Genomic DNA, 13,448 nt, shown 5'->3' with positions numbered 1-13,448 from the left:
GGTGGCTGACTAAATACTTTTTTGCCCCACTGTATGTCTCAACCGTCCTCTCTGCCTTCAGGTCCTAAATGATGCTACTCTGAAGGACATTCGAGAAATGCTTTTGGAGAAAGATGAGTGACATTCAGGCTTTCCTGTGTCTCGTCACACAGCAGTCTGTGATAGAGTATTAAAGCACTCCCACTTACAGTGCGACATCATGAACTCATCTTGTGGAATGAGAGAACATGTGGTGTCAGGAATCAGGATAACAAAAGCCAAAGTTTTTATTATGATGAAGGCTAAATTATGCTATAATACAAGGAATTCAACATCAACTTTAGTCTGTAACTATTGCAATGCACAAAACCAAACAGCAAATAAACCTATTTAGCTTTTTCACACCTAATTACATTTTAGCTATTATGCCTCAACCTTGGTAGCTTATTCAATTACCACTTTGACAGAGAATCCTCTGTAGCTCCTTTTATTGAGACAAATGCAGAGTTCAGAAAAAGTGGAAGCCCTAAGGGGAATAAAAGCCCTGAACTGTCCGATAAGACCATGTTTCAACCCTCAAGATTTTTAATAGATGAGACAGGTGAACATCTGTTATCCCTTTAATAGTCCTGAAGCCAGGTACAAGGGCAAATTACCCTATGAATGTAAAATCCTGAGTCCCACGTCCGCCTGTGGCTCCTGGTAAAGTGATAGCGTGTTATTCGATTAACGTGGTGGAACATGTAATTAGTAAGCCAAGCTGAGCACTCAGACAGGAGCCTCAATCCATTAACCATTCGATCCAATGTGATTAGCTCTGCATCAAAGGCTTCATGACTTTGATAATATGATGATAATACCAACCCATCCTGTTCCAGTAGAGTTGCTCATGTCACCAGTCACACCAGTCCCTTCAAACCAGTCACTCGGTCTAATTACAGGTTCATCCTGTTTAAGTGGTTTATGTAATCCTCTCCCAAATAAATCATCCTGGATTTATGCAGTAATGGTGAAAGTAGCAAACGGATATCTTAGGAGATGTAGGTGTAAACCCTTAAGCTACGTCCTTAGTCAGATCTAGATTTGTAGCCTGATAATTCTCTTTGTTCTCATTCTGTGGATTTATTTATTTTTTGTCACTTCCCCTCCAAAAGTAATCATTGTGTGTCTCTGCAGGATTCTTTTGTGCACCTTTGTAAACCCCAAAAGGTTGATTCTGTTCATCACAGGTAGGAGACACATTTCGTCACTCATCCAAGTGACTTCTTCAGTCTCAGCTGACTGCAGGTTTCCCCCAACTGTATAAACAGTACCTTTGCACAATGAATGAAACTAGCCCACAGTGAGCGGCTGAACAGAATCAACTTTTTGGGATTTTCTTACCTGGATGATTGAGCATGCAACAAGACACCTTTGTAGACTTGTTTTCTCTCTTGGGTGCCACTTTATGTATGTCTGTAGTTGTTTTCTGCCTCATTTTTTTCTGTGCTTTTTTGTAGATGTTTTGCATTTCTTTGTGTTTCTCATTTAGCAGTTTCTCTCTGGTCTGGCTTTTGTGTCTTTGTGTGGTTGCCTGAGTCGAGAGTGAAGCAATGGAATACTAAAAAGTTTTCCAGTGTTCATTTACTATCAGTCAAATGAAATTACCATTTTTAAAAGCCAATTAAAACAATGAATTGATTAATTAAATTTGCATTTAAATGAAGTAATTAAAAGATCACATGTCCAATCCAGTTATTAGCTCCTTATTAATAGACAGAATTAGGAAATGGAAACTGAATTATGTTTTCATTTCTTACGGGTTTTTAATTCATCATTTATATGCAAACACTGAAACGGTCGACAGTTACTCTATTGGCATATTTCACACCCCTTGGAGCTTTAATCAAGCAGAGCTTTGGTTCTGGCAGCCCGAGAAACATCTCAGTATCAGCTGATCTCCGTGCTACCCGATATCAGCTGATGGCCATCCTATTGGCTAAACTCAAATGGGATGAGCTACTTAAGCACCAAAGCTGGTGTTCTTTAGGAAACGAGTGAACATGCTAAGCATTCACCTGCTAAACATCAACATGTGAGTGTTATTTTTTGTGTGCCCCATTATTCTGAGCAGTAGATCAGTTCTTTGTTGCCTTTTGTGTCTTATTTCCTAGTTTGTATTCCTTTGTGCTTTTCCCGTCTTTTTGTGGTAATTTCTTGTCGCTGTGTAATCATTTCTGGGTCCCTTTGTTGTCATTTTGAGTTTCTTTTGTGGTCTTTTGTGTTTCCCTGTGGAAGTCTTTGGTCTTTTTGTACTGTGAAAACTGGAGCCCTGACACTTTTCCCAAACGAGTCCCCATAACATGCCAACCTGACTGTAAACAGACACCCATAACACAAGTGACGCCAGCACACAAAACACACAAACTCACAATATAGAGAAGAAGCCAATCGTTAGTCTGTCGGCACGTGTCAGGATGTTGTGATTTTAATCAGACTGAAACAGAATCCAATAACTTGCTTGAGTGGGATTCATGACAACTGTATGTGTGAGTGTGTGTGTGCCTTTTTGGCCTCTTTGCGTTATTGTTCTGTTGTTTTCTCTCGGGCACATGTGGTACAACAGTAAGCTACCTGTGTAATATTGTGTGGGCCTCTTTTATGCTGTCACAAACAGCTGACCTGCTGGGGACCTCTTGGGGTGTACTATGGCGTCTGGCACATGTCCAGTGGGTGCAGCTTGTTTGCTTGTGGATCGTGATGCTCAGTCAAATTGGAATGTGGAGCGTTTGCAGGCTGGGTCAACACCTCGGGCAGTATGTTGTGTTCAATGAGCCATTCCTAAGCAGTTTTTGTGGTGCGCTGCGTGTATTTTCCTGCTGGACTGAGCCAACAATCTGCAGCACTGATTGTTGGGTGGGGATAGCGGTAATTAACCATGCACATGAATACCATGATCAAAGGTTTCTCAGCAGAACATATGCACGTGTGTACATAGCAAGCTGGTAAAACCCTTGTAAAAATAAAAATTTTATCCTGAAGAAGAGAAGCAGATTTTCTGCCTTCTCACTTTGCATTAGACATTCAGGTGAACACAGCTCGGTCAAACTGAGCTTCTGCGAAAGAAAGTTGGGTAGTGTGACTTAAAGATGTGATTTAAAGATTTCTCATTTTACTCCAGTAACATTTTCAGATTGCATATTAATGTTACTAAACTTCATATATCTTATTTAATGCAAAGCCACTTGGTCAGCTGGGTTTGCAAGGGGGTGTTTTCTTTGAGTGCTTGAACTTCCTCCCATAGTCCAGACTCCATACTCCCTCCCATAGTCCAGACTCCATACTCTTTAGGTTGACTGGTGATTCTAAATTGACTGTGGATGCTTTTATATACATTTAGCTATGCAGTTTTAGCCCAATCATTTCCAACCTACCATGTATAGCACGTGACTACTGATCCCTGAAGCCACATCAGAAATGGTCTCGGAACGGTCTCTGGAACGGTTGCTGTCAAGAAGGAAGGAAATGAGAGCAGGACTAAGAATCACTGACAGCAGGTTTAATGAAGTGATGAACTCAAATTTGAAAATTTTAGTTCACTTCTATAGAGGTCAGAGGAGAAATATATCAGTGAATGTCTACAGCTGTCTGTAAAACTCATTGGAGACTCTGTCATAGTTCAGGGCGCTGTGGATTTTGTCAAAACTGATTGAATTACAAACACAGAAAAGCATGTAAGATCTTGATCCACCATGCATTACTATCTGGAAAGCATCTGATTGGTAACAACTGATCCCAAACACACTGCCAGTGCAGTAAAAACATACTTTTACAGACTAGACACACTCAGTCATGGATCGGCCTCCTCAGAGCCCAGACATCAACGTTATTGAAGCAGAGTGGGATCATCTTGACAGAGAACAGAACAAAAGGCAGCCAACATCCAAAGAAGAGCTTTGAATGTCCTTCAAGAAGTCTGGACAACAATTCCTGAAGAACTGGAACTGATAAACAGCCAAAAAACTGTTTTGCTTGTGTTTAATTTCGCCTTCCTTCGTGTCCTTCACTTGGTTCCTCCACTATAAACTCATCATACATGATATAAAATTTGCAAATGGTGGTGAATGCCAGTAAGGAAAGGATCTTGAATCTCATTTGTGTACTTCATTTTGACCACTTATTTGTACACTATCATCAAATTTCAGTTTGACATTAGCTTTAATCATAGACTGTGTTGTCTGTATGATATGTATATTTAACATTAGATGCTTGGTTCCCTCTGTCTCGCTCTGCGATATCACTCTCAGAGATATCTTACCTGGTTAAATAAAGGAAAAATGATGTGAAATAAAGTAAGGTCTTCTATGAAGATTGTCAGATTCTTCCTTGCAAAAGAATGGTAGTTAACCTGCACTTCCACAGCAAGTCACGGTGCTGATTACTGATGAAAGCCCCACTTCGTATGCAGGGACAAAAGCTCTGCCTTCTGCATCTCAGAGAAGCCAAATCAGCTCTCATCACCTGATGATGCTTTTATAGCAATGGATTCGACTGCAAAATGTTAGCCTTACTGGGATGACACAGGAATCGGCTGATCTCATACACGAGCAAATAATAATATGAAAACTGAAGAGAATTTTTTTTCTTTTAGCCTTTAGAGTTGAACTAGGTATCTGTGAATATTTAATATATTAAGACTAGATTCCCAGTAATTTTGTAAATCTGGAATGCTAAATTGTAGCTTTATTCTCAAAATAAAAATGTGGAATAATTATTAAAATATGACATTACTATTGAAAATATTATCTCTTTTATAGAAACGTTACTTTTTTTCCCCTTCCACCTAACCGACTGTGTGAACGATGGAATTATGAGCAGGAAAACTGTTTGTGTGTGACAAATTCGGTCTTCAATGGAGTCCTCAAGAGCACATGGCTGCAGGCGTAACCATAATCATGTTGGGAGTGTATTTGAGGCTGCTGAGTGAATTTAATCTGTGGTGGGTTTTTTTCAGTTGGGGGGTGGGTAGATGAGGGGGTGGTGGATGATTTGAAATGGTCTAATTTAGGAAGCAGCTGCAGAGACAGACGGGGCACAAGTATTAGTGTACTCTGTTTGTATTTAATAAATTATTCACAATCTAAGTTGTGCTTTACGGTAAAAGAGAGCGAAGATTACAGGAAAAAACTGATGATATGGACAGAAAAGTAAAGGAGATGCAAACCTGCAGGAAGTTAGGGAGGTGGTGTAAAACAGACTGAGAGAGTTGCAGAGAAACAGAATTACACACATACAGAGACAATCAGATAAACATAGACAGACTTTATTGGAGTGAAATGAGACTTCATACACAATTTAAACAAATAACAGGAAGAAAAATGCAATTTTCTGTCTATCTTGGATCAAAGAGTGAGATTTCTTCTGCTTTTGAAAAGTGGAAAAGAGAGGTTACCAGTTCTTACATGTAATAGAGAAATTTATCCATTCATGGGCAATGCAGGTGCCCCCTAAAACACTCGGGTTTACTACAAATTATGCAGACCTACAAATCCAGACTAATTGGAATGAATTATAATTTGTGGAGTACACTATTACAATATAAATGTTACAACATGACACTATGAAAAGCCTCTATCTTCTGGTCTAACAGTGAAAAAAACGACTTTTAAGGCCTTTGCCATTTAATTGTGTTTTATAATGTTACAGCTTTATTCCTAAAATATGATACATGATTTAGGTATATGATTTAATTCTTAATATATTAAGAATTTATTCCGATAAACAAGTAAAATAAAGATATTATAATGAACAATACAAACAATATTGTTAAGTATTACTGGTTATTGCTCTGTGACTAGCAATGCAGCATTCTTCCTGATAAACACCGGCGCCATCTAGCGTCTATCTAGGGTTACATCAAGTCCTGCAATATTCTAGGGGGTGGCGTCATCACGTCAACCTTGACGTTGTCGTACTGTGGACTGTGTGCTTTGCGCGGCATCGGCGGGGACTTTAGCAATTTATCCAGTTACACTGATAAATTGATTGATTTAATAAGGTATGTGTTAGTCATGTGTTCTGCTGCTGCTTTGCTGCGTCCCCGTGTTTTCACTTATGTAACTTTAGACAGAAATTAAAAATGCCACTCAAAGATATCTACATGGGCTAACTTTACTTGCTAATCCTTGCACGCCCAACTCTTATTCTATTGCTGACCAATTTAACTCCGTCTGTGTAAAATCTTAACAAAAGCTTAGTGTGAATGGCTTAAAAGACATGTTGCATGTATAGAAAGCGATTATGTTTAATTCGGCGTCATGCAGGACGTAATTTGGATTGAATGTTGTACTGTAGGTGCTTTGCCTTGGTCACTGTCGTTAGTACCAGGGGTTAACTTTATTTTAAGCCAAGGCTGGAGGGTGACAGCAGCCCATACACTGACCTGTGGTTGTATTCGTTGCTGTTGTGGTCAGATTTGACATTTTCTGTAAGCTGCTGCTCAGCTGCCTTAGACTTTGAGACTTACCGTTGTTTCTCAGAGTTCGCCGACTGTACTTGCAGCGACGTCGCCTCGTGAGTATAGTGGACAGGTAACGGACGCTTCTTAGCCGTCCTAGTTAAAGCCTGAACGTTAATCGCAACCACCGCGACATCAGTTGCATCTGCTTAGTGTTTGGACTACCTGCGTTTGTGCTTATCAAATCCGGGGCCTCATTTATGGAAAGGTTCTCAGATTGGTGCTGAGCATTCACCTGTTTGTTCATGGAGCCATGTATGGAGTGTTTAAGTTCTTTTAAATGGGAATGCTTCTTAACCTGGCTTATTATCAGTGCTGCTGCCAATAAATAGTTTTAATAACTAAGCCAAGTCCAATCCAAGTGGACAGTAACTAACAGTTACATCACAATACCTTATTACACATAAAGATTAGGGTCTAGTAGGATATGAAAGCCAGGCAGTCCATATTTCGAAGACTTGCTCATTTCTAGCTCTATATTCCCCCTCGATCTTCCTAGACTCCGCTCATTCATGATCAAAATACCTCTTATTTACTTCAAATGTGGCTTCAGCTTAGCTCCTCAGCTGATCCTTTGACTGAAACAACCCCCCTTTAACCCTGCTTTCCTCTAATTGGCTGCCTTCTGCAAACAGAAGGTAGCTTCAGTGCCTAGATGACCATATTAGCGACACCTGCTGTCTTTGATGTGATAAAGAGCTAAGAGTAGGAAAAGCTGCGTGACAGCTGAGCTTGTACAGACACTGAACGCATTATTTCAAACTCTATCATGTTTACTTTGAGCTTTCATTGTACAAGTATTTACATGATAGAAAATAAGGAAATGCATAATATGGCCTCCATCCATCCGTTTATCCAATTCAGGGTCGCAGGAGGCTGGAGTTTGTCACAGACGTCATAAAGAGTGTGTTCAGGAAGTTCAGTTTGTATTTTAGCTTTGTTATCACCTTTTATAGAGATATTATATCCTATATTAATTCGGTTTGCACTCATTGTATTTATATTATTAAAAAACAGTGTCATTTGTTGCTCTTTAAAAGCGTGCTTAGTACAAGAAACATCCTCGTGTGCATCATTAAACTTCCATAATGCAGTGCTTCACATTTGCACCCGATATAAGAGATGTGTACATTACTGTGAAACAAAACCATCTCACCCAGTTGGCAAGTTGAGTAATGTGGGCTGGATGTAGTCTGAGTGACTTTAAGCAGGAGTACACTGTGTTTGCGTTTACTCTGCTGCTGTATGTCCTCAGATCAAAGATGGCCCTCACACTAGTGTCCTCCAACAAGTGCGCTGGTGGCTTCCAGAAGGTTTTTGAACATGAAAGGTGCGACACATCTTCAGACACTCCTTTGGCCTCACCTTCAGTGACTTTCTCATGTGTGTAAAAGTGTATAAATGTGTAAGAAGACTGCACTAACGTGTTTGTATTTACTCTGTGCAGCACTGAGCTGAAGTGTAAGATGAAGTTTGCAGTCTATCTGCCTCCAAAGGCTGAGACCGACAAGTGTGCCGTCATGTACTGGCTCTCTGGTGAGTTTTTGAGTCATTGTTTACCTTGATCCATTAGATTAAGGTGTGTAAATGTTAAACGTTTTCTTAGATCAGTTGAGGAGTTTTTCTCCTGTTTAAAAGATTAGTAAATAAGTCAACAGGAAGATCCTGACTCGGTATAATGTATGACAGGTGCTAAACAATGCATTGTTTGTTTAACTGAAGAAGAGAAAATAGACCTGAGAGGGCAAAAAGCTGGAATTAGTCTCAGTTTGGTTAAAAAAGAGAAAAAGAGAATGATGATGATTTCAATTTTTTAAGTCAGAATTGAACATTTTCTCACTGTAAAGAACTGTTAAAGCAAATTAGCAAAAAACCCCTCAAATATATACCTGTTAGCTTAAGATTTTTAAATTCGCTAACCATGCTAAATGATTGGCTGAAAGCGATAGGTGTATAGTTATGGACTGTAGAATTAGCTAAAATTAAATGGATAAATTGTTTGCTGAAAGAAACAAATAGCTGAGAGCAGTTAATAGATTGTTCAATATTTTTAATTGCTAAAAATTAAAAAAAAAAGATATTTATCAATATCCAAAAGTAGCTAACAGAGTAAAGTCATCTATAAGTAGTGGCAAAGATATTTAAAAGTAGCTTCAACATAATGGTTAAAAAGAAATAATAGACGAAGGGTTAACTGTAAATGCTTAAAGTTGTTTGCTAAAAGTAATGGAGATATGTTTAAAATGTTAGGGTGAAACGGTGGTGGCATAATAGCAAATGTGGTAATAAATGCATGGCTATATTATGTTTTTAGGGATGTAGAAATACCTATGCAAATTGTGAAAATCTATAAAGAAAATAAAAGTTCACTGTGACTGTAACAGTAAAGCCTCAGTCACATTAGATTGTGACGAGGAAGAATCAGTGATTTCCAGGTAACTGCATTGGATTTTTTTTACAGTTGTTGACAGATTGGTCTCACAATCAATAGTCAACAAGATCTCAAGTCGTACTAATTGTTGCTGTAATTTTGTTCACTCTGTGGTGTTCGACCACTGTTATCCTTACGTGGCTCAATCACTCAGGTTCTCCTTCTAAATGAACGATAACTTAAACACAGCCTAACTGTTGAATTTTGTGAAAAATGTTAAAATATTGACTGATATTGATTAAAAACTTTTTCGTGAAGCATGAAATCAAATGAACGTATTTGGACAGCCTTCAGAAGATGATTTGATCATAAGCTATCATGCCTGTTCAGAGCAGCGGTGACTGCGGCTCATCAGTTTTCACTGTCTCTCTGCAGGCCTGACGTGTACGGAGCAGAACTTCATCACCAAAGCCGGCAGTCAGCTCGGTGCTGCGGAGCACGGCATCATCATCGTAGCTCCAGACACCAGCCCCCGTAAGTTCACCATCTGATAGTAAGCACCTCAGCACGAGTGCACTTACGTCTTTGTGTTGATTCCCACGGTTTGTTTTGAAGTCTTGATTCTGCTCAGTGAAAATCTCTATGAAGGTTTTGGTGGGGCTTCAGCATCTTTAGAGCTTTTGTGACTGACTAACCATCTGTCATCCCTCCTAAGGTGGCTGCAACATCGAAGGCGAAGATGAGAGCTGGGATTTTGGCACTGGTGCTGGTTTCTACATCAACGCCACCCAGGACCCATGGAAGACCAACTACCGCATGTATGCCTACGTCACCGAGGAGGTATGACGGATTTAAGTCTTCCACGTCCAGCAACACCTGTTTTTCCTAAAGCTCCTGTGATTTAAATAGTCTGCCTCGTCTCTGTCAGCTCCCTAAACTGATCAACGCTAACTTCCCCACCGACCCAGAGAAGATGTCCATCTCTGGCCACTCAATGGGCGGCCACGGGGCGCTCATCTGTGCCCTGAAGAACCCGGGGAAATACAAGGTACTGTACTATTCACTTGTACAAGAGAAAAGGCTTCATTAATGAGGGCAATTGGTTCATCTCTATAATCTCTAATAGATTTAAATTAGCTTTCATTTTTATTTTGTTTTTTAATCATAAATAACATTTCCTGTCATTAATTTGTCAGTCTGCTTCTGCTACACCTTTTAATAATTTTTTCTATGTGCCAGGGATAATGAAAAGTTGTGAACTGTGTGTGTCATTTTGACCGTTCCAATTATCAGACAGATTAAATTAAATGTTTTAAGTGTATCTGGACACACTAATTGAAATATTCCACATCTACACACAACATGTTTGCTAACGACTCTGACTTCAGTCTAATTGAAGTAAAGCTGCGTAAACGCTGGAAGCAATCTGCTCGTTAACGACCATTTCTTTTTTTTTTTCTTGATAAAAATGGTGCAAAAAACGAACGCATAAGGACAAAAACTGTGATGAAAATCAGAGCTAATGAAGATGTGTAGATAGGCTCAGATAGACGGGATTATACAGGCGATTGCATTTATTACATTTTCAATTTTATAAAGTGCCAAATCACAACATTTGTTGCCATCAAGGCAACAAATGTGAGGTAAAGAGCCGAGAATCAAAGAGACGTAAGGTGTGGTGGATTCTTTGGTTGTATGAGATTTGGTTTTCATGTCTCAATTGCTCAGTTATGTAGTTTGCCCAAGTACTCTTTAAAAAAGCCAACACCAGTGAAACTAGTAAATCATTTTTCTTTATCAGATTTGTTTCATTAAAACTTCAGGAATCTCTGTGGAAACATTTTATTGTCACAAAATATCACATCACCAGAACTCTTGCATCCTGTCAGCCTCGGCTGTCCTCTCTCTTCACTTTCCATCAGTAGAAACACATCCTGAATAACTGAAAGATGCTGATAGATCCTGATGTGTCTCCTGCAGGCTGTGTCTGCATTCGCTCCCATCTGTAACCCGATGCAGTGTCCCTGGGGACAGAAAGCTTTCTCAGGATACCTGGGCCCTGATAGGTCAACATGGGAGGTAAGAGCACTGAAGTTAGTGGCCAAAGAATCTACTAAAACATGACTCCTAAGCTGCTGGATGAAGAGTCAATGAGAGTTTCAACGAGGAGAGTTTGGCCACCAGAGCAGAAGAAACGGAAGATAATGGAGCATGATCATGTGACTTATGCAACTCGTCATTATTTCTTTCAGGCGTACGACGCTACTGTGTTGGCAGCTTCGTATTCCGGTCCTCAGCTCGACATCCTCATTGATCAAGGCAGAGACGACCAGTTCCTGTCAGCTAGCCAGCTTCTGCCCGACAACCTGATCGCTGTCTGCTCCGAGAAGAAAATCCCTGTCGTCTTCAGGCTGCAGCCGGTCAGTTCCTGTAGTCTCTACAAAGTAAAAGCTCTGATTCTTGTCAGAGAAATCAGAAATGTCTTCAAATAAGTCGTAGAGCAGCTGAGAAAATGAAGTTTATTTATTTTTGATCTTCATATTTATGCAACACCTGATCTGTGTCACTGTATGCTGTTTCCTTCTGCAGGGCTATGACCACAGCTACTTCTTCATCTACTCCTTCATGAACGACCACATCAAACACCACGCCAAGTACCTGAATGCCTGAACAGCCACCGCAGTTTGACCCCAGGCAGATCACTCTGACCCTGCTGCCATCATTCACCTTTTCTGTTTCATTTCTCCTCCGACTTCCTGTAGCACTGAGTTCACCCGTTTCTGGGAACTAAACAAAGCATGTCAGCTCACTGACAATTCGTCCCACTTAGAAGCCTTTGTGCCTTCACTGTGAAAAGAAGAGAAACTTCTGTGTTTAGTATTTTTTTGGGGAGGTGTGGTTACAGCCACGTTTCTAATATCAGGAAGTATTCTTGTGACCCGACTGCCAGCATGTGGATTTTCTTCTGGACTCAGAGCGGAGACTGATCAGTCTTTCATAAGAATAAAATAAAAAAATAAATCTTGCTGATAAATTTTGGTGTTTTGTCTTCATTGCATTGCTGTTGAGTGTTTTTTATTTAAATTTGATTTCTAAAGCACCAACTTTGAACAGTCGACTCAAGAAGCTTTATATTGGAAGGTAAAGACAGTAATACAGAAGGAACCACAACCACCAGATGAACCAGCACTTGGTGACAGAGAGAAAGAAAAGCTGCAGAACCAGGCTCAGGGAGGGGCCGCCATCTGCTGCATTTGATTGGGGGAGAGAATAAAAGACACTCTGTGGAAGAGAGCCAGTTTTAGTAATTATTAGTGATTAAATGCAAAGTGGTGTATAAGCACAGATTAAAATAAGGTGAGTGAAGAAGCAGCAGCCTGAGTCAAGCAGTGTAATGAAGGTTCACCTGATCCATCAGCAATACCAACCGGGAACGTTTTAAGGCTAATCTTAAGTAGGTGCCTGTAAGTCAGCAGTCTGAGAGTGTAGCGCTCTATTGGGATAATATGGTACTATGAGGTCTTTAAGATTAGATGGCACTGATTATTTTATCTTTGTGACTGCAGTTATATAATCGGCCCTTAAGACAATTTTAAAGCTTAAAATGAGCTTCAAAGTCAATTCCAGCTTTAAGGGGTTAACATTTCTTTCTTGCATCCTTTGGTCATAAAAACAGTAACAGAAACATCTGTTTGTAGTGATGCATGCTGTTTTTTTAAACTTCAGAATGGCTAATATACATAAAAAAAAAAGCTCAAAAATACAGTATATGAAGTTTTCCAAACTTCATGTAAGGACTTACTTTGACATTTTTCCTTTGAATTAAATAAATATTGAGTTCATGTTTTACCATTTAGAGATTTTATTGGGGATATTTCACTGTTTCAAGCCTTTTGGGTTGATTATGTCTTTTATCCTCAATTCATCAAACGGCTGCACATCTGTCAGCCTGGTTCTGCTGCAAGTCTCTACCTGTTAAAAGTAAAATCTTCCTCCCTACCGTTGCCAAGTGCAACTTAGTGGTTAGCACTGTTGCCTGGTACAAACCCAGACTTGGTCTTTAAGTAAGATGTGCACGTTCTCTAGTACTCTAGTTTCTCCTGCCACCAAGAACCACGCTATATTAATGCTGTCCAGTTTGACCGAGGAGACTCGTTCAATATCAGAAATGATGCATCAATAGAGTCAAATTTTAGAGAAATTCAAGGGAGGAGAAAAAAAACTTATACAAATGAGCCAACAACAGACTTTTGTTTCAGGTGAGGTCTTTACTGATAAAGTGAAATACAGTACAGTATATACAGTATTCACAGCAGTTAAGGCGATGTTACAGGGACTATTCATGCATGTAGATTTGAGTTGCTGTACAACAAAAACTTACACAAAGGTTCACAAAGCGTTACAAAAGGGTATGTTACATCCAAATTTGAACAAACCTGAAAATAAGTCACATAAAAAATAAATGTGCTCCCAGTCAAAGTACAAAAATGTGAGTACAGGCTGTTTCTGGACAATAGATTTGTACAAAAGATGAAACCTTAAAACAAAAACACACTGCTTTAGGTTCAGCAGGCACACATTTACATATTTTACAACAGCGTC

At 39.6% G+C, this 13,448-nt stretch overlaps 1 protein-coding gene across 1 annotated transcript; it reads left to right on the top strand.

Annotated features, from left to right (window-relative positions):
- The first annotated feature begins 5,896 nt into the window (after positions 1-5,896).
- Positions 5,897-11,880, top strand: esd (esterase D/formylglutathione hydrolase). The gene is made up of 9 exons (XM_005751009.1): positions 5,897-6,016; positions 7,731-7,805; positions 7,923-8,011; positions 9,282-9,380; positions 9,562-9,686; positions 9,775-9,894; positions 10,827-10,925; positions 11,099-11,266; positions 11,436-11,880. Exons 2-9 carry the CDS (start codon positions 7,738-7,740, stop codon positions 11,514-11,516), a joined length of 849 nt encoding a protein of 282 aa, XP_005751066.1. The 5' UTR covers positions 5,897-6,016; positions 7,731-7,737; the 3' UTR covers positions 11,517-11,880.
- Positions 11,881-13,448: the final 1,568 nt, after the last annotated feature.

Source organism: Pundamilia nyererei, unplaced genomic scaffold (genome assembly GCF_000239375.1).
Source record: "Pundamilia nyererei isolate P.nyererei 1_Seehausen unplaced genomic scaffold, PunNye1.0 scaffold00296, whole genome shotgun sequence".
In the NCBI taxonomy this organism is placed as follows: domain Eukaryota; kingdom Metazoa; phylum Chordata; class Actinopteri; order Cichliformes; family Cichlidae; genus Pundamilia; species Pundamilia nyererei.
Note: the sequence above shows the minus strand (reverse complement) of the source record. Positions and strands in the feature narration are given on the sequence as shown.

Coding starts and splice junctions, on each gene's coding strand:
- esd (XM_005751009.1), top strand. CDS start 7,738: ATGGCCCTCACACTAGTGTCCTCCAACAAGTGCGCTGGTGGCTTCCAG. Junction 8,012..9,281: donor CGTCATGTACTGGCTCTCTG/GTGAGTTTTTGA, acceptor GTCTCTCTGCAG/GCCTGACGTGTACGGAGCAG. Junction 9,895..10,826: donor AGAACCCGGGGAAATACAAG/GTACTGTACTAT, acceptor TGTCTCCTGCAG/GCTGTGTCTGCATTCGCTCC.